The following is a 24,716-nucleotide window of genomic DNA, read 5'->3' as shown; positions in this document are numbered from 1 at the left end:
CCTCCCCTACCACCCTGCCTCCCCTACCTCCCTGCCTCCCCTACCACACTGCCTCCCCTACCGCCCTGCCTCCCCTACCTCACTGCCTCCCCTACCACCCTGCCTCCCCTACCGCCCTGCCTCCCCTACCACCCTGCCTCCCTTACCTCCCTGCCTCCCCTACCGCCCTGCCTCCCCGCCTCCCCTACCGCCCTGCCTCCCCTACTGCCCTGCCTCCCTTACTGCCCTGCCTCCCCTACCACCCTGCCTCCCCTACCGCCCTGCCTCCCCTACCACCCTGCTGCCCCTACAGCCCTGCTGCCCTGCCCTACCTCCCCTACCACCCTGCCTCCCTACTGCCCTGCCTCCCCTACTACCCCTGCCTCCCCTACCACTCTGCCTCCCCTACCGCCCTGCCTCCCCTACCGCCCTGCCTCGCCTACCACCCTGCCTCCCCTACCGCCCTACTTCCCCCTACCGCCCTGCCTCCCCTACCGCCCTGCCTCCACTACTGCCCTGCCTCCCCTACCGCCCTGCCTCCCCTACCGCCCTGCCTCCCCTACTGCCCTGCCTCCCCTACCGCCCTGCCTCCCCTACTGCCCTGCCTCCACTACCGCCCTACCTCCCCTACCGCACTGCCTCCACTACCGCCCTGCCTCCCCTACCGCCCTGCCGCCCTGCCTCCCCTACCTCCCTGCCTCCCCTATCGCCCTGCCTCCCCTACCGCCCTCTTCCACTACCGCCCTGCCTCCACTACCGCCCTATCTCCTCTACCGCCCTGCTGCCCCTACCGCCCTGCTGCCCCTACCGCCCTGCCGCCCCTACCGCCCTGCCTCCCCTACCGCCCTGCCTCCACTACCGCCCTGCCTCCCCTACCGCCCTGCCTCCACTACCGCCATCTTCCACTACCGCCCTGCCTCCCCTACCGCCCTGCCTCCCCTACCGCCCTGCTGCCCCTACCGCCCCTACCGCCCTGCCTCCTCTACTGCCCTGCTGCCCCTACCGCCCTACCTCCCCTACCGCCCTGCATCGACTACCGCCCTGCATCCACTCCCGCCTACCTCCTCTACCGCCCTACCTCCCCTACCGCCATGCCTCCCCTACCGCCCTGCCTCCCCTACCGCCCTCTTCCACTACCGCCCTGCCTCCCCTACCGCCCTCTTCCACTACCGCCCTGCCTCCCCTACCGCCCTGCCGCCCTGCCTCCCCTACCTCCCTGCCTCCCCTACCGCCCTGCCTCCCCTACCGCCCTGCCTCGCCTACCACCCTGCCTCCCCTACCGCCCTACTTCCCCCTACCGCCCTGCCTCCCCTACCTCCCTGCCTCCCCTACCTCCCTGCCTCCCCTACCGCCCTGCCTCCCCTACCGCCCTCTTCCACTACCGCCCTGCCTCCACTACCGCCCTACCTCCTCTACCGCCCTGCTGCCCCTACCGCCCTGCTGCCCCTACCGCCCTGCCTCCACTACCGCCCTACCTCCTCTACCGCCCTGCTGCCCCTACCGCCCTGCTGCCCCTACCGCCCTGCCTCCCCTACCGCCCTGCCTCCGCTACCGCCCTGCCTCCCCTACCGCCCTGCCTCCACTACCGCCCTCTTCCACTACCGCCCTGCCTCCCCTACCGCCCTGCCTCCCCTACCGCCCTGCTGCCTCTACCGCCCCTACCGCCCTGCCTCCTCTACTGCCCTGCTGCCCCTACCGCCCTACCTCCCCTACCGCCCTGCCTCCCCTACCGCCCTGCATCGACTACCGCCCTACCTCCTCTACCGCCCTACCTCCCCTACCGCCATGCCTCCGCCACCGCCCTGCCTCCCCTACCGACCTCTTCCACTACCGCCCTGCCTCCCCTACCGCCCTCTTCCACTACCGCCCTGCCTCCCCTACCACCCTGCCGCCCTGCCTCCCCTACCGCCCTGCCTCCCCTACCGCCCTGCCTCCCCTACCGCCCTCTTCCACTACCGCCCTGCCTCCCCTACCGCCCTGCCGCCCTGCCTCCCCTACCTCCCTGCCTCCCCTACCGCCCTCTTCCACTACCGCCCTGTCTCCCCTACCTCCCTGCCTCCTCAACCGCCCTCTTCCACTACCGCCCTGCCTCCCCTACCGCTCTGCCTCCCCTACCTCCCTGCCTCCCCTACCGCCCTCTTCCACTACCGCCCTGCCTCCCCTACCGCTCTGCCTCGCCTACCGCCCTGCCTCATCTACCGACCTGCCTCTCCTACCGCCCTGCCTCCTCTACTGCCCTGCTGGCCCTACCGCCCTGCCTCCCCTACCGCCCTGCCTCCTCTACTGCCCTGCTGGCCCTACCGCCCTGCCTCCCCTACCGCCCTGCCTCCTCTAACGCCCTGCTGCCACTAACGCCCTGCCTCCCTTACCGCCATGCTGCCCCTACCGCCCTGCCTCCCCTACCGCCGTGCCTCCCCTACCGCCCTGCCTCCACTACCGCCCTACCTCCCCTACCGCACTGCCTCCACTACCGCCCTGCCTCCCCTACAGCCCTGCTGCCCCTACCGCCCTGCCTCCCTTACCGCCCTGCCTCCCCTACCGCCCTCTTCCACTACCGCCCTGCCTCCCCTACCGCCCTGCCTCCCCTACCTCCCTGCCTCCCCTACCGCCCTGCCTCCCCTACCGCCCTCTTCCACTACCGCCCTACCTCCACTACCGCCCTACCTCCTCTACCGCCCTGCTGCCCCTACCGCCCTGCTGCCCCTACCGCCCTGCCTCCACTACCGCCCTACCTCCTCTACCGCCCTGCTGCCCCTACCGCCCCTGCTGCCCCCACCGCCCTGCCTCCCCTACCGCCCTGCCCCCACTACCGCCCTGCCTCCCCTACCGCCCTGCCTCCACTACCGCCCTCTTCCACTACCGCCCTGCCTCCCCTACCGCCCTGCCTCCCCTACCGCCCTGCTGCCCCTACCGCCCTGCCTCCTCTACTGCCCTGCTGCCCCTACCGCCCTACCTCCCCTACCGCCCTGCCTCCTCTACCGCCCTGCATCGACTACCGCCCTACCTCCTCTACCGCCCTACCTCCCCTACCGCCCTGCCTCCCCTACCGCTCTGCCTCCCCTACCGACCTCTTCCACTACCGCCCTGCCTCCCCTACCGCCCTCTTCCACTACCGCCCTGCCTCCCCTACCGCCCTGCCGCCCTGCCTCCCCTACCTCCCTGCCTCCCCTACCGCCCTGCCGCCCCTACCGTCCTGCTGCCCCTACCGCCCTGCCTCCACTACCGCCCTACGTCCTCTACCGCCCTGCTGCCCCTACCGCCCTGCTGCCCCTACCGCCCTGCCTCCCCTACCGCCCTGCCTCCACTACCGCCCTGCCTCCCCTACCGCCCTGCCTCCACTACCGCCCTCTTCCACTACCGCCCTGCCTCCCCTACCGCCCTGCCTCCCCTACCGCCCTGCTGCCCCTACCGCCCTGCCTCCCCTACCGCCCTGCCTCCCCTACCGCCCTGCATCGACTACCGCCCTACCTCCTCTACCGCCCTACCTCCCCTACCGCCATGTCTCCCCTACCGCCCTGCCTCCCCTACCGACCTCTTCCACTACCGCCCTGCCTCCCCTACCGCCCTCTTCCACTACCGCCCTGCCTCCCCTACCGCCCTGCCGCCCTGCCTCCCCTACCTCCCTGCCTCCCCTACCGCCCTGCCTCCCCTACCGCCCTCTTCCACTACCGCCCTGCCTCCCCTACCGCCCTGCCGCCCCTGCCTCCCCTACCTCCCTGCCTCCCCTACCGCCCTCTTCCACTACCGCCCTGCCTCCCCTACCTCCCTGCCTCCTCAACCGCCCTCTTCCACTACCGCCCTGCCTCTCCTACCGCCCTGCCTCCTCTACTGCCCTGCTGGCCCTACCGCCCTGCCTCCTCTACCGCCCTGCCTCTCCTACCGCCCTGCCTCCTCTACTGCCCTGCTGGCCCTACCGCCCTGCCTCCCCTACCGCCCTGCCTCCTCTACTGCCCTGCTGCCCCTAACGCCCTGCCTCCCCTACCGCCATGCTGCCCCTACCGCCCTGCCTCCCCTACCGCCGTGCCTCCCCTACCGCCCTGCCTCCTCTACCGCCCTGCTGCCCCTACCGCCCTGCTGCCCCTACCACCCTGCCTCCCCTGCCGCCCTGCCTCCCCTACCGCCCTGCTGCCCCTAACGCCCTACCTCCCCTACCGCCGTGCTGCCTCTACCGCCCTGCCGCCCCTACCGCCCTGCCTCCTCTACCGCCCTACCACCCTGCTTCCTCCACCACCCTGCCTCCCCTACTGCTATGCCTCCCCATCCCACAAAAACAGTATTGGCTTTTCAAACCTGGAAAGTTACTATCTCTCGTTCACTCTCTCTCTGCGTGTTTGTGTGGGCATACGTTCATTGTTGTGTGAATGATTCATCAGGTCCTGCCTGCTGGTGGGTATTGATTAATCAGGTCCTGCCTGCTGGTGGGTATTGATTCATCAGGTTCTGCCTGCTGGTGGGTATTGATTCATCAGGTCCTGCTTGCCTTAGGGAATTGATTCATCAGGTCCTGCCTGCTGGTGGGTATTGATTCATCAAGTTCTGCCTGCTGGTGGGTATTGATTCATCAGGTCCTGCCTGCTGGTGGGTATTGATTCATCAGGTCCTGCCTGCTGGTGGGTATTGATTCATCAGGTCCTGCCTGCTGGTGGGTATTGATTCATCAGGTCCTGCTTGCCTTAGGGAATTGATTCATCAGGTCCTGCCTGCTGGTGGGTATTGATTCATCAAGTTCTGCCTGCTGGTGGGTATTGATTCATCAGGTCCTGCCTGCTGGTGGGTATTGATTCATCAGGTCCTGCCTGCTGGTGGGTATTGATTCATCAGGTCCTGCCTGCTGGTGGGTATTGATTCATCAGGTCCTGCTTGCTGGTGGGTATTGATTCATCAGGTCCTGCCTGCTGGTGGGTATTGATTCATCAGGTCCTGCCTGCTGGTGGGTATTGATTCATCAGGTCCTGCCTGCTGGTGGGTATTGATTCATCAGGTCCTGCCTGCTGGTGGGTATTGATTCATCAGGTCCTGCTTGCTGGTGGGTATTGATTCATCAGGTCCTGCCTGCTGGTGGGTATTGATTCATCAGGTCCTGCCTGCTGGTGGGTATTGATTCATCAGGTCCTGCCTGCTGGTGGGTATTGATTCATCAGGTCCTGCCTGCTGGTGGGTATTGATTCATCAGGTCCTGCCTGCTGGTGGGTATTGATTCATCAGGTCCTGCCTGCTGGTGGGTATTAATTCATCAGATCCTGCTTGCTGGTGGGTATTGATTCATCAGGTCCTGCCTGCTGGTGGGTATTGATTCATCAGGTCTTGCTTGCTGGTGGGTATTGATTCATCAGGTCCTGCCTGCTGGTGGGTATTGATTCATCAGGTCCTGCTTGCTGGTGGGTATTGATTCATCAGGTCCTGCCTGCTGGTGGGTATTGATTAAACATTCTTTGTCTCTCTCTTCTCCCTGTAATGAGGAGGCCCTCAGGCACAGTGCCACGCACGGTCTGCTGAGACACACCGACACACACGGGCACGCAGACACATTCACACACACAAACACAAGTGCGCACACGCAAGCACACACACATATAGAGATGCAACTTTGTCTCTCTCTCTAAGCAGTGCTGAGTAGTGTATGGTCCTAGGAGGCCTTGCAGTGAGGTCAGTATGATCAAACTGTCTAATAGCTGGCACTACAATACAGACACAGAGGTAATATTCTCTTTGACACAGACTGGACATCTCTGCCCAATAGACTTTGCAGTACAGGTCAAGAATGTGGCTACGTTCTAAACTGTGCTGCTTCTACACCCTTGAAGTTCAGCCCTAGATCCAGAGAGATCCAGATAATATGCAGTGCACTTTACTGTACAGGCCAGGAAGACTGTTCCACACTGGGTAGAATGTCAAACGTTCCGCCCTAGGTATACTATAACACGCCGTTCCAAAACACACAGGAGACACTTATGCAACAGCATCTCTGGACTGGTTCCAGTGGTGTGCTTGCTGGGTGGATCTAAGAAGTCCCTGAGCTGAAAGATGGAAATAGAGAGACAGGAGACTGGAGGTATGTAATAATGGATAATATAATAAATCATATTTGCCATTTAGCAGAAACTTGTGGAGCCATAGTGGGATCCAGACATAGCGTCCTTCCTGACATTAAAATGTTAGGTCACATGGGGCTGGATTTATGCAGGTTTGAATTTGTGCATAGGGGACTGGCGCATAGCAGACGGACCCACTTATTAACTTCTGTCAATCAATAAAATGGCATTTGTAGCGATTGGTACCGATTAGTGCTTTTTACAAATATATTGGTCATATAGTGATTTACAGCATCAACAACCCTAGGCCTAAACCTCCTAGGAGCAAACAGAAGTGACATGACAAGGACAGATTTCCTACTTCTAAACTTAAGAGACTCACTGAACCAACAGTTAACTATTACACTGCTAAAACAATTCAACACTACTCTGGCTGCGTTCACACAGGCAGCCCAATTCTGATATTTATTTTCCACTAATTGGTCTTTTGACCAATCACATCAGATCTTTTTACATCAGACCTTTTCAGAGCTGATCTGATTGGTCAAAGGCCAATTAGTGGAAAACAGATCAGAATTTAGCCTCCTGTCTAAACGCAGCCACTGTGTTCCAGATAGGAAATAAAACAGTTCACCACTACAGTGTGTTCCAGATAGGAAATAAAACAGTTCACCACTACAGTGTGTTCCAGATAGGAAATAAAACAGTTCACCACTACAGTGTGTTCCATATAGGAAATAAAACAGTTCACCACTACAGTGTGTTCCAGATAGGAAATAAAACAGTTCACCACTACAGTGTGTTCCAGATAGGACATTGGAACAATCATGTCACAGTTCTAGGTGACATCTCTAATCTGAAAATTCAGGTATTCAGCATGAGAACGCCAGTATTTTATCATATTCCTCTCTCACCGCAGTGTTTGGATACTACACACACACACTGCCCATTGTGTCCTGTGTCAGTCTGCTGCTGCTGATAGGCAGCGTGTGGTTTCTCCTCAGGGTTAATCTGACACGGTGCAGCGCTAGCGTGGGCGTTAGCGCTTAGCGCTAACAAGACAAACCACCACTGTGTCTCTGGGAGGAAGTTAGTCAAGAGAGGACCCTAGCCACTTCCTCTCCCCCTGGGTGTTATCCGGACACACAGACAGGCCTCTCTCTCTCTCTCTCTCACACACACACACACACACACACACACACACACACACACACACACACACACACACACACACACACACACACACACACACACAAACACAAACACACACACAAACACACACACAGAGCCAAGGGCTAATTTTAACCTCCGCTGCGCTGTGACAACATATACAGTAGGCTACACACACTATCAACATGACAGTGACTCAACAACTTCAATAACAGCAGAACCACAAGGCTGGCTAATAGAATAAGCAATTATAACACCATAATAACTTGACGAACTTGACAGTTAGTTTGCATAGTAAACAAAAGTCTGAGTAAAGGCACACTATACCCTGAATAGTGTACTACTTTTCAGAAGAGCCCTGCACTAAACAGGCCTTATTTTACAGGGAATGTCGTGCCATTTCAGATGCAGCAGGTGATGTCATAACAGTAGAAGGTGATGTCATCATCTGTGGTCCTGAGCATAGCTGTTTATGTTTCTCTGTATCTGTAATTGTGAGCCATGCTACATGGTGCTAGGCACTATTAAACTGGACCAATGGACCACACCCAGACAGTCATGACTCACCTCTCTCTCTCTCTCTCTCTCTCTCTCTCTCTCTAACCCTCCCTCCATCAATCCATTAAAGGGGGGAGGAAGATAGAGAGGGGGAGGGGCACGGAAAGGAGAAGAGGAGGGAAAGATAGGAGGGGAAATAGGGAAGGAGGACAGAGAAAGGAGGAGATGAGGGAGAGATAGAAGGGGAGAGAGAGAAGGAGGAGGACAGGGAAAGGAGGAGAAGAGGGAGAGATAGAAGGGGAGAGAGAGAAGGAGGAGGACAGAGAAAGGAGGAGAAGAGGGAGAGATAGAATGGGAGAGAGAGAAGGAGGAGGACAGAGAAAGGAGGAGAAGAGGGAGAGATAGAAAGGGAGAGAGGGGAACAGAATGTCAATAGGAGGTTACTCACCAGCTCGACGGAGCCATAGTGTTTTCGGCTGAAGTCTCCACGCCTGCAGCCCAAGTCCTCCGAGGCAGAGCTGCAACACAGACGCATGGTGGTCAGTCTCTCCTTTCTCTCTCCTCCATCAGGAGACTGACACACTCACTCACTCACTCACTCCTACAGGTGGCTACTCGGCTCTACGTCTCTCTCTCTCTCTCTCTCTGTTTCTTTATTTCTCTCTCTCCCTCTCCCCCTTCTAGGTATCTATGATAGTCTCTCTCCCTCTACCCCTTCTAGGTATCTATGATAGTCTCTCTCCCTCTCCCCCTTCTAGGTATCTATGATAGTCTCTCTCCCTCTCCCCCTTCTAGGTATCTATGATAGTCTCTCTCCCTCTCCCCCTTCTAGGTATCTATGATAGTCTCTCTCCCTCTACCCCTTCTAGGTATCTATGATAGTCTCTCTCCCTCTCCCCCTTCTAGGTATCTATGATAGTCTTTATCTCTCGCTCTACTCCTTCTAGGTATCTATGATAGTCTCTCTCCCTCTCCCCCTTCTAGGTATCTATGATAGTCTTTATCTCTCGCTCTACTCCTTCTAGGTATCTATGATAGTCTCTCTCCCTCTCCCCCTTCTAGGTATCTATGATAGTCTTTATCTCTCGCTCTACTCCTTCTAGGTATCTATGATAGTCTCTCTCCCTCTCCCCCTTCTAGGTATCTATGATAGTCTCTCTCTATTTCTAGGTATCTATGATAGTCTCTCTCTCCTCCTAGGTATCTATGATAGTATCTCTCTCTCACCCTCACCCTCTCTCCATCTCTCTCTCACCCTCTCTCTCTCACCCTCTCTCTCTCACCCTCTCTCTCACCCTCTCTCTCTCACCCTCTCTCTCACCCTCTCTCTCTCCATCGTTCTCTCTCTGTGGTAGGGCTAGCTAGCCAGCAGCAGCAGCACCAGTCCTGATTGAGACGAGGACCCTGATTGCATTATGTCCACAATGATAGATGGAGTCTGCCTGGGAGAGCAGACTGCTCACCCACACACAGGAGTGTTACAGGAATTTGTTTGAGATCTACGGGAGGGAGCAGGGGGAATCTCCTTCACATCTCAGGCCCAATTAAACCTGTTCAACCAATGGCATCCTCAAGAACAGGCAGATCCAATATTACAGCAAATAATACTCCAATGTACTGATAGAGAAACAAATATTTTCTTCAATGGAATTTACAAGGGTATGAAATTTATGAAGGACATTGTAAACAAGTACGGTAAAAGTATGTCACACAAGCAACTAACAACAGTGTGTACTGTATGCTCAATACAAATTTAGAACCAACTCATCGTGGCTCAGCCACAAAATTGGAAGAGACAATTACTTAAAGAAGAAATGAAAGAATTAGTCTGTCTGCCACCCATTAAAAATCATAAATTGCTTAAATCTAAAAAAGTATCCGTTTCCCTTAAAGTCAAAAGGGAACCGTTGGGATCAGGTCTTAGATTCCCCAATACCTTTGCATCGAGTGTAGGAACTGATAAAGAAAACAACAACTGACACATCAATCTTTTTCTTTCAATTTAAGCCATTATATAAAATACTTGCTACAAAAAAAATGCTCAATATATGGGGTGTTGAACATACAGTCTTGTGCAGACTGCCATGAGGAAACAATCAATAGAATATATTTTCTGGTGCTGTCCATCGGTGGCTTGCTTTGGGAGTCAGGTCCAGGAATGGTTGTTATGTCATAATATCAGGGTTCAGATGGACCTGCAAAATGCATTGTTAGGGGATCTGAAAAACCACCATCAGTCAATGGGAAATATCATTATACTCTGGGGTAAAGTATTTATTATTAGGGCAATATCAATAGAAATATCAATACAAATAGGGAAGTTCAGGAGCCTCGTAAGACATCACAGGAATATGGAGGGATGTTTTGCAAAATGAAATAGCTAAATGTAATTGTACTGGGAAAGATGGGTTAATCTGTGGACATCGGAGGGTTGGAGTTAAGATCAGAATGATTGGCCGCTGTGGCCAAATCCAGCACTTGCAGAAAGAGAAAATTAGGAATATATGTTTAATTCTTGAACTACATGTACCGTACATGTGAGGAAAATAGCTGTAAGTAGCAGTAGAAGTAATGTTGTCTGTTAGTAAAGATCTTCTGCTCCACTTGGAAACACAAGGTAAAGATCTTCTGCTCCACTCGGAAGCACAAGGTAAAGATCTTCTGCTCCACTTGGAAACACAAGGTAAAGATCTTCTGCTCCACTCGGAAGCACAAGGTAAAGATCTTCTGCTCCACTCGAAAACACAAGGTAAAGATCTTCTGCTCCACTCGGAAGCACAAGGTAAAGATCTTCTGCTCCACTCGGAAGCACAAGGTAAAGATCTTCTGCTCCACTCGGAAACACAAGGTAAAGATCTTCTGCTCCACTTGGAAGCACCAGGTAAAGCAGCTACTGTGCCTACTGAACGGCTGCACACGCCTTGCAGTTTTCACATTTTGCTGCCTTAACATTTCATTTGTCATTCAATTCAATTTAATTCACATTTTCAAAGTATTTTTTATTTTGTATTTTATTTTAAACAAAGATGTCTTGATTACGTATGTCTTCACACCCCAGAGTTCATTCTTGGTGGGAGCATATTTAGCAGCAATTACAGCTGTAAATCATTTTGAATAAGATTATACCTCTGCACAACTCTTAGGGCAACATTTATCCATTGTTTTTGTCCAAATTGCTCAAGCTCAGTACATTTGGCTGGGAATCATTGATGTGGAGGCGGAAGAAACACACACCTGTTTAGGCGAGGTGCTGGCTAGCGGAGTAGAACACTTGAAAAAGAAAAGGAGAGCCTCACACTCTAGGAGCTCAGATGCAATAATTGAATAACCAACGTTTCAACAGCTAAGCTATCTTCATCAGGGTATAATTGATGGACAGTAATATTAAGAGTGGGGGTGAAAAGTAAAACTCTATCCCAGGGTTAGGTATTCAGAAGACTGAGGCAGGTTTTCCTCTAACATTTTAACAAGGCTTTGCTCCTTTTATATTTATTTTGATCCTGAAAAACTCCCCAGTCCCTGCCGGTGAAAAGCATACCCATAACATGATGCTGCCACCACAATAATTGAAAACAGAGTATTTTCCAATGTAATTCCTTTTTGGATGTAATTTAAGGGAGCAAAATATGAAAACTGTGCAAGTGGTGTGTATACTTTCACGATGCACTGTATATGCAAAGACAAAGCATCAAACCCTTGTGAGCAGAGCTAGAGTGAAGTGGTCTCAAAAGTTAGACGATTCCGAAATATTGCGTACCGGTATACCTACAACTATATTTTCCAGAGAAAGAGTGGATATCGAGGCTTAGAAAGACACAGCAAGGCTTCCTGTATAACACTGTGGAAGATGAGAAAGGGAGCCTGTCACAGTCTGGATGGTGTCCATGTTGCTGGGCTGTCATCCTGCTGTTGTTGGAACACATCAAAGTGCTGCTAGGTATACTTAGAGATAATCTGTCTGAAATTGTGTGTGTGTGTGTGTGTGTGTGTGTGTGTGTATGACCGGTTGGTGGTACAATAGTAATACAATATGGGAGCGTTGATCTGTGAATGTGAACATAATGTGAACTATGTCTAAGTTGATATGCCAACGTCTCTCTCTTTCTCCCCCATCTCTCTCCCCCTTTCTCTTTCCTTCCTCTCGCTCCCCTCTCTCTCTCTCCCCCCTCTTTCTCCCCTCTCTCTCTCTCCCCCCTCTCTCTATCTGCCCCCTCTCTTTCTCTCCCCTATCTCTCAGTCTCACTCTCTTTCTCCCCCCCTCTCTTTCTCTGTAGTGGAACAACGTTGGAGATGAATTTAGAGTAGTGGTTATGCCTGGCCAAGCTTATGGATAAATGTATTCTCCCCCCTCCTCTCTTTCTCTCAGTCTCTCTCTCTCTCCATCCATCTGTAATAAACTCATATACTGGAATTTACTGCCTTGTTATTCTTTCTTCTCATCCCTCTGTCTTTCACCTCTCACAGGAGTGTCCTGGAGGAGGGTGATAAAGGGATGAGTCCGCCCTATTGCCCTTCACCTATCCTCTCTAGGTTAATGAAAAAAATACAACTGGGGTCTTTCTGGTTAAGCTCATCCCTCGTTCCCTCCATCCCCTCATCTTTGGCTTTTCAGTACATTTGGCAGTGCAGCATAAAAAGGTATTTGGAGGTTACAGGTAGGGGTTCAAGTGTTTTGTGTGTGTGTGTGTGTGTGTGTGTGTGTGTGTGTGTGTGTGTGTGTGTGTGTGTGTGTGTGTGTGTGTGTGTGTGTGTGTGTGAGGGAAGGAGGTCCAGCTCCTCAATGTGGAACACAGTCAGCTACGTTACTAGTGAGTTATTCATGTCTAAAGGAAAATCCTTTATAACACATATCAAATGTTTTATTTCCTGAACCTCAAAAGCCTATTGTAAGCAGACAAGTGAATCAACAAAGGTTTACGTTTGTCATGAATCTTGGCCTAAATGTTCCGACTAGATGGGCCAGCTGTAAATTCAAAATTGGCTATATCATAAAAATTCAAGAAAACAAAAATGAGCTTTTTGGTCTTCATTTAATGTTAGGGTTAGGAATTAGGCTTAGCAGTGTGGTTAAGGTTAGGTTTAAAATCAGATGTTATGACTTTGTGACTGTGCCAGCTAGTGACCACTCTGTAGAGCTGCCTCCAGAACAAGATTCATGACAATAAACGCCAACCTTCTGAATCAACACAGCTGATTATCACCAGCATTGATTTCTATAATGTACATGTTTGATCACTTTAAAATATGCTGAAGTATTGGCATCCACCTGGTCAAACCCCATCCCATCCATACAGAATACCACAGTATGAGTCATAATACCCATAAAACCTAGCAGTCAAACAAGGAAATGGTCCCAATCGTTATTCCACCATTCATTTTTCCCATAAGGGATTTTAGAAACCCTTAAAATAAAGGCTGTTTCATTTATGCTTACCCTGGCGTGATGTTTTGATAACCGTATAAATCTCTCTATGACAAGGTTTTATCAATATATTTGCCTGTATTTACCCCCCAAAAATGAGGTGCTAATTAGCTGCTAATATGGCTATCATAAAGAACTACAAATGCCATGATGATCTCAATGAGAACTTTGAACTGTCTTGGACAAGTTTTAAATTGACACAATACCTGTTAGCAAAGGTGACAGCTAGAGATGACGTGCAGAAGCTTGCAGGGATTTGTAGTCTTGCATGATGTCTACGTTTATGCTAATTAGCATTTTCAAATCTGAGAGTAAATGGAGACGAATATATTGATAGAAGTTACCTTGTCCGAGAGAGATTTACATGACTTTTAAAACATCATGCCAGGGTAAGCCTACAGGAAACACAGCCCTTATTTGAAGTGTTTCTAAATTTCCCTATGGGAAAAATGAATGGTGGAAAAACTATTGGAACCATTTCCGTGTTTGACTGCTAGGTTTTATGGGTATTATGACACCTCCACCGTGGGACTCTATATGCTGTCATGGTAGGGGAAACCCTGATCATGTTTCTTTTTTCTGGAAGGATTGGGTCACTGCAGATGAAGCTGCATTCTTACACTGACTGAATGGTTTCCTACAGGAGCAGAGAGAGAGCGATATTGTCCTATTTTGCTGGAGGAATGCATGTTTTAGACTTGATAAATCTTGTGGTTGGAAATTAAAACATGATGCACTCACACGCATCATAACTGAGATAGTCTGCAAACCAGATAACAATTCATTTGGATAACATATTTCAATATCGGTATTGATGTTTTCCTGAGCGCGAGCACACTAATATTATTATGCTGTCATGCTCTCAGGGCTTCGCTGCCTGGCGCATACAACTCCATTCTACCGTGAACTAAAAAGCATTATGATGAATAATTTATGTTTTTTCCGTGTTTGTTCGTGGACATTGCCTACCAGTACCACCCCAGCAAACAACTAATTCAATACACCAATACACGTTTCACAGAGCCGAACTAATTCAGTGTTGCTTTCATAATATTGACAACGTTCAACTATATGCCCCGAAACAGTGTTATCGATTAGCGGCCACGGTGGAAGGGCTGCGCACCGAAGCTCCCAATAACAGGTAGCTTCTATCTAGTCGAACGCTTCAGACACTTCAGGCTGGTGGTGACTTGTAGATTCAAAGGTTCAAATAGCTTTGAATATCTCGTTTTGCAGAGGGAAACAAACATCATTGCAACGGAGAGAATGGTTCACAAGCGGTCGCTCAGAAATGCAACATAAATAGCGAACATTTGGAGAGCCTACACATACATAAAACATTTAACATTCAAATGTTTATGTAACGTACGTTACTATTTCTAACACTATTATTACATGGTTTACTTTTACTATGAATGAATAGGTCCAAAGCCTAATGAGTTTGTTTATTTCTGCTGCTTGTTGAACATTTGGGCGAGAAGGAATGTTTTTCATTCCATACAAAAATGCTGCAGTGACAGTAGCCTAAACTACGAGCGCCATATGACAACACCAGAGACCTGCATTCAACAAATACACAACAAACACACAAGTCTACTAATATGGTCATAGTAGTCGCAAACACTTAGCTGACGGACCGAAATGTGTTCATTTACCGTTGGTTGAAAGTCAACAGTTTGGTAGAAGCGGGGTCCACACTGTTCATGTCCCCATGCGATATCAGTCCAGCACTCAGAGAGCTTGTTTTCCTATTTATTCCTCTTCACTACGGACGCATACTGCTTTCAAAGTCCTTATTCACATATTAAACCTATTTCCCCCACTGCATTCAATTCGGCTATTCTCATCCCTTAAGCTCGCAGTGGATGCTGATGAGACAGGCTTGTCGTTGCAGCATGTGGCAGAATGGAGCTTTTCTACCAAAACACCTCTCTGTCTCTCCTTTTCTCCCCCTCTGCCTCTCTCTCTGCTTTTCTCCTCTTCCTCGCTCTCTATCTATCTCTCTCTCTCTCTCGTTCACATTTGCAGCGAGCTCCAAGAGCACAGAGCCCAACCTCCTCATACGACAGTAGTTGCCTTGGAAGAGAGCATCGCGCGCACGCACGCGCACACGCACACACACTCTCAGGAAACCCAACTGTCAGTCTTGGATTATCTGAATGTCAGAGAAAATCACAGGGGGTTAGTTTTATAACATTTGATGAGTGTCAAGTGATAGAAATAAGCCTGGAATAAATTAAGAGTTTACTTCCAAAACGCTATATCCACCTTTTTTTCCCCACATTTGTGTTCTTTTCACCAGAAATGATTGCTTATGGGTACCTTCATGTGTGTGTAAATACTACTGTTCTCAGATTTTTTATTAATGGATTTTAGAAGTGTATGAAAACATATATTTTTTCCAAAACGCTATACACAAAACATTAGGAACACCTTCCAAATATTGAGTTGCACCCCCAGGGGCGGAAATCCCGGGGGGGACACGACCCCCCCATCCTGGGAAAAATATGATTTGTCCCCCCAATATATCACTGAAACATAACTATGTAATTTAAATAATATTAATAATACGCAATGAAAGCAATTGTGCTGATTATAGACACTTAATAGCGCGTTTTTAAGTTTCAAAAGATTGCGACCCCCCCCACCCTTTGCCTCACAATGGTTTGATCCACTGCCAGTTCCTTAGTTGGCAAGGTAACAGAGGGGTCGTATCTACTGTCTGAAAGGCACTCAATGAACGTAACTGACGTGAGGTTAATCTAGTCAATCGCGCACACACACTAGCTGAATATGCAGAGCTAGCGCGCAAATATTAACTATTAAGCTAGCTAGTACCTATTCCATTTATGTGGCATCGTCAAAGATGGAATCTTTGCTATCGTCAATTTATTCCAAGATCAGCATGCAGATGATGTAAGTTAGTGCTTCAAAGTCCCTGTGATAAGGTTAGCGATAAACTGAAGTCCAAACTGAACAGAACTACACTCTCTTCTACCATTGTCTTAAATATATTTAATGGTCTCGTTGCAAAAGCTAAATTGTCGCAAGGGAACTTTTATTTATTTATTTTATTTCACCTTTATTTAACCCGGGTAGCAAAGATTATAGCAAACACCACTGAAACTGAATTGGTGCTCGCTAGCTTTGCAAATTCAGCTATTGTTGGAAGCCAGCCAATATGAAACAAACTCTTAAAATTACAAAAGGTTGCAGCATATGTTGTGTAAATGGTGAACTCATACAGCTGTCAACTCTTGTCATTTTAATCCGTTTCACATTTGCTAGCTACCTTTTAGATCGAAGCCCAAATAGAATGATAGAAGATGATAGAAGCCCATCTCCTACTGTAAATAACCTACACACTGTGTGTGTGTGTGTGGCCAGCCAGCCAGCCAGGTAGAAAAATGGCAGAAAAATAAAAGACGGACATCAGAGTATTTTTCAATACACCAAAACGCATAGTAAGAACCCTAGTAGCCTAATATCTCAAAGACTAGTTGATAAAATGTTCATAAGAAAGAAATTAAATTCTAATGGAAATGTTTCACAATGATGTCATTAGGCAGAGCAGGCAACAGATGGCACACAGACAGCAGAGTTGGGGACAGATATGCAGGGACAGACTGGCAGAGACAGGGAGTCTCAGGTAAGTTTGTTGAGTCTTTGTTTGGCAACATTATGAAAGGTTCTCAATTTTTTTGACTTGTAAAATAGGAACATAATTGGAAAATGCCATGGATACCCCCACTCTCAACTTAAACTGGTGACTGAACTAAGATTTGTTAAAGGCAATGGTATTGCTGTTGTGATTAGTTGTGTAGTTTTGGGTACCGGTAGTTAGGAGTACGGCAAACACCTTATTTCTTTGGTTCCTCAATATACATTTACCATATTACAATGTAGGCTATGTGTTACAGCACTACTTTTGGTGTCCCCCTCAGGAATTGCTCTTGAGAAAATGTAATGTAATTGTCCCCTCCAAAGTTGATATCAGATTTTCGCCCCTGCTCAGAACAGCCCCAATTCGTCAGGGCATGGACTTTACAAGGTATCAAACGCATTCCACAGGGATGCTGGCCCATGTTGACTCCAATGCTTCCATTCCCACAATTGTGTCCAGTTGGCTGGATGTCCTTTGAGTGTTGGACCATTATTGATACACACTGGAAACTGTTGCAATTCATGGCACACTCAAACTGGTGCTACTGGCACCTACTACAATACCTTGTTCAAAGGTACTTTCATCTTTTGTCTTTCCCATTCACCCTCTGAATGTCACACATAAACAATCTATGTCTCAATTGTCTCATGGCTTAAAAGTCCTTCTTTAACCTGACTCCTCCCTTCATCTACACTGATTGAAGTAGATTTAACAGGTGACATCAATAAGGGATCATAGTTTTCACCTGGATTCACCTGGTCAGTCTATATCATGGAAATAGAAGATATTCTTAATGTTTTGTACACTCAGTGTATATCCATTGTTTAGCTGGAATGGAATGTTCAAATCCTGTATATTTGATTGACTGTGACATGTGGTTGTCTCACCTAGCTATCTTAAGATGAATACATACATAGTAAGTCGCTCTGGATAAGATCATCTGCTAATTAACTAAAATGTAAATGTTTTGCAAAGCTTACAGATCTCATATAACTGTATTGAAATATTGTATTTTTAAAATATTGATGTCACAAATGTATTATTTATTTATGAAAAATAGTTATTTGTTACATTTAACTGTGTAAAACCTAGCATTACTACTTAGTTCTCTGAGAGCAGTAACAAAGTAAAAATGCTTTGAAGTAGTACTTAAGTAGTTTTGGGGGGGTATCTGTACTTTACTATTTATATTTTTTACAACTTATACTTTTACTCCACTACATTCCTAAAGAAAATATGTACTTTTACTCCCATACCTTTTCCCTGACACCCAAAAGTACTCATTACATTTAGAATGCTAAGCCTCTGATCTGGTGGACTCACTATACACAAATGCTTCTGTCACGGGATACTAGGAGTGGTGGTAGGAGCTAGGAGCGCAGAGAGCAGAGGTAAGGAGCGCAGAGAGCAGAGGTAAGGTATAATGTCCTTTATTCTTTCCGGCACAAAACGGTCAACGCCAAAACAAACGGGCGCGTAAACAAACGACCAACCCAGAACAACGGGCACACAGACCGGAGAGAGAATACAAGGCGTAAGCCAGCACATCCAAAAAATACAACGACAGCAAAAGTAAGCAGGCTTAAATAAACACAAATCAAGAAACACAATAGGGAACAGGTGCAACCAATAAGACTATACAAACAGAAAAGGAAAAAGGGATCAGCGGTGGCTAGTAGGCCGGCGACGACGACCGCCAAGCGCCGCTCGAGCAGGCAGGGGAGCCACCTTCAGTGGGATTCGTGACAGTACCCCCCCCCCCCCCCGACGCGCGGCTCTCGCAGCGCACCGCCACCGGCCTCGAGGGCAACCCGGAGGACGAGGTGCAGGGCGATCCCCATGAAGGCGGTGGAAGTCCCTCAGAAGTGAGGGATCCAAAATGTCCTTCACCGGTACCCAGCACCTCTCCTCCGGGCCGTACCCCTCCCAGTCTATGAGGTACTGTAGGCCCCCCACCCGACGTCTGCAGTCCAGAATGGCGCGTATAGTATACGCCGGGGACCCCCCAATGTCCAGAGGGGGTGGAGGGACCTCCGGCACCTCACCTTCCTGCAGGGGACCAGCCACCACCGGCCTGAGGAGAGACACATGAAACGAGGGGTTAATACGGTAGTAAAATGGAAGTTGTAACCGGTAACACACCTCGTTTATCCTCCTCATGACTTTAATCGGCCCTACACACTGCGGCCCCAGCTTCCGGGCGGGGCAGGCAGAGGGGCAGGTTTTGGGCCGAGAGCCAGAGTCGATCCCCTGGTGCAAACACAGGGGTCTCAATGCGGTGCTGGTCAGCGCTCTTCTTCTGCCGCCCACTCGCCTTTGTTAATGCGTCCTGGACGGCTCTCCAAGTGTCCTTCGAGCGCTGTACCCACTCCTCCACCACAGGAGCCTCGGTCTGGCTCTGGTGCCATGGAGCCAAGACCGGCTGGTAGCCCAACACACACTGGAACGGTGACATGTTAGTCGATGAGTGACGGAGGGAGTTTTGGGCTACCTCTGCCCATGGGACGTACCTCACCCATTCCCTGGGCCGGTCCCGGCAGTACGTCCGTAGAAACCTACCCACCTCTTGGTTCACTCTCTCCACCTGCCCATTACTCTCGGGGTGGAAACCCGAGGTCAGGCTGACCGAGACCCCCAACCGTTCCATGAACGCCCTCCAAACTCTGGACGTGAACTGGGGACCCCGATCAGAAACGATGTCCTCGGGCACCCCGTAGTGCCGGAAGACATGGGTAAACAGGGCCTCCACAGTCTGCAGAGCCGTAGGGAGACCGGGCAATGGGATGAGACGGCAGGACTTCGAGAACCGATCCACAACAACCAGGATTGTGGTGTTCCCCTGAGATGTGGGAAGGTCGTGAGAAAGTCCACAGACAAGTGCGACCACGGCCGCTGTGGAACGGGGAGGGGCTGTAATTTCCCTCTAGGCAGGTGTCGAGGAGCCTTGCTCTGAGCGCACACCGAGTAGGAGAAGACATAAAACCTCACATCCTTAGCCAATGTGGGCCACCAGTACTTTCCCCTAAGACTCCGCACTGTCCTCTCGATCCCAGGGTGAACCGAAGAGGGGAGATTATGGGCCCATCGAATCAATCGATCACGGACACCAAGCGGCACGTACTGAGCACCTGCTGGACACTGAGATGGTGCAGGTTCCAACCGTAACGCCCGCTCAATCTCCGCGTCCACCTCCCATACCACTGGTGCTACCAAGCATGACGCTGGGAGGATGGGAGTTGGATCGATGGCCCTCTCCTCGGTGTCATATCGGCGGGACAGCGCGTCGGCCTTCGTGTTTAAGGAGCCTGGCCGATAGGAGATTGTGAAACGAAATCGGGTAAAGAACATGGCCCACCTGGTCTGACGCGGATTCAGTCTCCTAGCTGCCCGGATGTACTCGAGATTACGGTGGTCAGTCCAGATGAGGAAAGGGTGCTTAGCCCCCTCAAGCCAGTGTCTCCACACTTTCAGAGCTTTGACTACAGCTAACAACTCCCGGTCCCCCACGTCATAGTTCTGCTCCGCCGGACCGAGCTTCCTTGAAAAGTTTTGGTGGTGTGCCCGAGCGCTGTGATAGCACGGCCCCCACCCCAGTCTCGGACGCGTCCACCTCCACTATGAATGCCAAAGAGGGGTCCGGATGAGCCAGCACGGGAGCGTCGGTAAACAGCTCCTTCAGATGACTGAAAGCTCTGTTCGCCTCTGCTGACCAGCGCAAGCACGCCGGGCCCCCCTTCAGCAGTGAGGTAATGGGAGCAGCCACCTGACCAAAGCCCCGGATAAACCTCCGGTTGTAATTGGCAAACCCTAAGAACCGCTGCATCTCCTTTACCGTGGTCGGAGTCGGACAATTACGCACGGCCTTACCGCGGTCACACTCCATCACCACCCCCGAGGTGGAAATGCGATACCACAGGAAAGAAACGGCTCGTTTGGAAAACACACATTTCTCAGCCTTAACGTACAGGTCATGCTTCAGCAGTCGCCCAAGCACCTTGCGCACCAGGGATACATGCTCGGCGCACGTGGCAGAATAGATCAGGATGTCATCAATATACACCACCACACCCTGCCCGTGCAGGTCCCGGAGAATCTCGTCGACAAAGGGTTGAAAAACGGCTGGAGCATTCTTTAACCCATACAGCATGACGAGGTACTCATAGTGGCCCGATGTGGTACTAAACGCGGTTTTCCACTCGTCTCCTCCCCGAATACGCACCAGATTGTACGTGCTCCTGAGGTCCAGTTTCGTGAAAAAACGCGCTCCGTGAAATGATTCCACCACCGTAGCGATGAGAGGTAGCGGGTAACTAAACCCCACTGTGATGGAATTTAGACCTCGATAATCAATGCACGGACGCAGACCCCCCTCCTTTTTCTTCACAAAAAAGAAACTCGAGGAGACGGGTGACATGGAGGGCCGAATGTACCCCTGTCTCAGAGATTCCGTGACATATGTCTCCATAGCCAGCGTTTCCTCTTGTGACAATGGGTACACGTGACTCCTGGGAAGTGTAGCGTTTACCTGGAGGTTTATCGCGCAATCCCCTCGTCGATGAGGTGGTAATCGGGTCGCCCTCTTCTTACAGAAGGCGATAGCCAAATCGGCATATTCAGAGGGAATGCGCACAGTGGAAACCTGATGTGGAAAGCTCTTAGAGAAGTACCTAGAAAGACTCAAAGCTGTAATCGCTGCCAAAGGTGCTTCTACAAAGTATTGACTTTGGGGTGTGGATAATTCTTATGTAAATTAGATATTTATGTATGTCATTTGTTTTCACTTTGTCATTATGGGGTATTTTGTGTAGATGGGTGAGAGTTAATATATATAAATTAACCCATTTTGAATTTCAACTGTAACACTAAAAAATTGGGAATAAGTCAAGCGTTATGAAGGACTCATTGCCGGTTCTGATTTTTGTTATTTTTTTGTATGACTTTTTGGGGATTATTAACATAAGCATTTCGCTGCATCTGCGATAACATCCGCAAAATATGGGTACGCAACCAAATGTGATTTGATTTACAACCATAACAATTTGTGGTGTGTGTGTGTGTGGTATGTGTGTTGGTGCGTTTGTGTGTGTCAGTCAGTGTTTGTCATTGTGTGTGTGTGTGTGTCTGTGTGTGTCTGTGTATGTGCGCACCCGCATTGACAGTTCATCTAACCAATGAGCATGTTAGTAACTGTGTAATAATGTGTGTGTGTTCAGACCGGGTTTGGTGATCTGTGTGTTGTAGTAGGTAACCATGGACACAGTGTGAGTGGTAACAGAGAGGACAGAAGGGGGTGAGGAGGTTAGAGAGGGGAAGGGGAGGGAGTGGGTTAGAGAAGGGGAGTGGTTAGAGAGGGGAAGGGAGGGAGGGTTTAAAGAGGGGAGAGGAGGGGTTAGAGAAGGGAGGGAGGGTTTAGAGAGGGGAGAGGGGTTAGAGGGGAGGGAGGGGTTAGAGAGGGGAGGGAGGGGTTAGAGAGGGGAGGGGGAGGGAGGGATTAGAGAGGGGAGGGGTTAGAGAGGGGAGGGGTTAGAGAGGGGAGGGGAGGGAGGGGTTAGAGAGGGGAGTGGTTAGAGAGGAGAGGGGTTAGAGAGGGGAGGGGAGGGGTTAGAGAGGGGAGGGAATAGTTTACAACAGATGAACAATAGTGGTCATCCATCCTGGTCTTATATCTCTAGCAGGGTGTGTAGGTTGTTGTTCCAGCCCAGCCTCACAGAGTTACACATGGAATAAACAAACATACAGTCAATAACACAATAGAAAAAGTCTATATACAGTGTGTGCAAATGGCGTAAGGAGGTAAGGCAATAAATAGGCCATAGTAGCTAAGTAATTACAATTTATTAAATTAACACTGGAGTGATAGATGTGCAGATGATGATGTGCAAGTAGAAATATTGGTGTGCAAAAGAGCAAAAAAGTAAATAAAAACAATATGGGGATGAGGTAGGTAGTTGGGTGGGCTATTTACAGATGGATTGCGTACAGATGCAGCGATTGGTAACCTGCTCAGATAGCTGATGCTTAACGTTCGTGAGGAAGATACAAGTCTCCAACTTCAGCGATTTTTGCAGTTCATTCCAGTCATTGGCAGCAGAGAACTGGAAGGAAAGGCGGCCAAAGAGGTGTTGGCTTTGGGGACGACCAGTGAGATATATCTGCTGGAGCGTGTGCTATGGGTGGGTGTTGTTATGGTGACCAGTGAGCTGAGATAAGGCAGAGCTTTACCTAGCATAGAATTATAGATGACCTGGAGCCAGTGGGTCTGGCGACGAATATGTAGCGAGGGCCAGCCGACGAGAGCATACAGGTCGCAGTGGTGGGTGGTATATGGGTGGTATATATCCAGTTTGCTGAGTAGAGTGTTGGAGGCTATTTTGTAAATGACATTGCCGAAGTCGAGGATCGGTAGGATAGTGAGTTTTACGAGGGCATGTTTGGCAGCGTGAGTGAAGGAGGCTTTGTTGCGAAATAGGAAGCCGATTCTAGATTTAATTTTGGATTGGAGATGCTTAATATGAGTCTGGAAGGAGAGTTTACAGTCTAGCCAGACACCTAGGTATTTGTAGTTGTCCACATATTCTAAGTCAGAACCGTCCAGAGTAGTGATGTTAGTCGGGCGGGCGTGTGCGGGCAGCGATCAATTGAAAAGCATGCATTTAGTTTTACTAGCGTTTAAGAGCAGTTGGAGGCCACGGAAGAAGTGTTGTATGGCATTGAAGCTCGTCTGGAGGTTAGTTAATTAACACAGTGTCCAAAGAAGGGCCACATGTATACAGGATGGTGTCGTCTGCGTAGAGGTGGATCAGGGAATCACCTGCAGCAAGAGTGACATCGTTGATACAATGAGGGAAAAAAGTATTTGATCCCCTGCTGATTTTGTATGTTTGCCCACTGACAAAGATATGATCAGTCTATAATATTAATAGTTGCTTTATTTGAACAGTGAGAATCAGAATAACAACCAAAAAATCCAGAAAAACGCATGTCAAAAATGTTATAAATTGATTTGCATTTTAATGAGGGAAATAAGTATTTGACCCCCTCTCAATCAGAAAGATTTCTGGCTCCCAGGTGTCTTTTATACAGGTAATGAGCTGAGATTAGGAGCACACTTAATAAATGGAGTGCTCCTAATCTCAGTTTGTTACCTGAATAAAAGACACCTGTCCACAGGAGCGAGCAATCAATCAATCAGATTCCAAACTCTCCACCATGGCCAAGACCAAAGAGCTCTCCAAGGATGTCAGGGACAAGATTGTAGACCTACACAAGGCTGGAATGGGCTACAAGACCATCGCCAAGCAGCTTGGTGAGAAGGTGACAACAGTTGGTGCGATTATTCGCAAATGGAAGCAACACAAAAGAACTGTCAATCTCCCTCGGCCTGGGGCTCCATGCAAGATCTCACCTTGGGGAGTTGCAATGATCATGAGAATGGTGAGGAATCAGCCCAGAACTACACGGAAGGATCTTGTCAATGATCTCAAGGCAGCTGGGACCATAGTCACCAAGAAAACAATTGGTAACACACTACGCCGTGAAGGACTGAAATCCTGCAGCGCCCGCAAGGTCCCCCTGCTCAAGAATACATATACAGACCCGTCTGAAGTTTGCCAATGAACATCTGAATGATTCAGAGGACAACTGGGTGAAAGTGTTGTGGTCAGATGAGACCAAAATGGCGCTCTTTGGCATCAACTCAACTCTCTGTGTTTGGAGGAGGAGGAATGCTGCCTATGACCCCAAGAACACCATCCCCACCATCAAACATGGAGGTGGAAACATTATGCTTTGGGGGTGTTAGTCTGCTAAGGGGACAGGACAACTTCACCGCATCAAAGGGACGATGGACGGGGCCATGTACCGTCAAATCTTGGGTGAGAACCTCCTTCCCTCAGCCAGGGCATTGAAAATGGGTCGTGGATGGGTATTCCAGCATGACAATGACCCAAAA

General features: G+C 49.8%; 1 protein-coding gene across 1 annotated transcript in view; it reads right to left on the bottom strand.

The window, feature by feature from the left end:
* Positions 1-24,716, bottom strand: part of garnl3 (GTPase activating Rap/RanGAP domain like 3) — a gene marked incomplete in the record, with an annotated part of 164,142 nt that overhangs the window by 100,287 nt on the left and 39,139 nt on the right. Inside the window, 1 exon segment of the mRNA XM_029710021.1 lies at positions 8,138-8,197. Coding sequence (XP_029565881.1) covers positions 8,138-8,197 — 60 coding nt within the window.

The sequence above is a fragment of the Salmo trutta genome, chromosome 23 (genome assembly GCF_901001165.1).
Source record: "Salmo trutta chromosome 23, fSalTru1.1, whole genome shotgun sequence".
Lineage (NCBI taxonomy): Eukaryota > Metazoa > Chordata > Actinopteri > Salmoniformes > Salmonidae > Salmo > Salmo trutta.
This window is presented reverse-complemented; position numbering and strand designations above follow the sequence as displayed.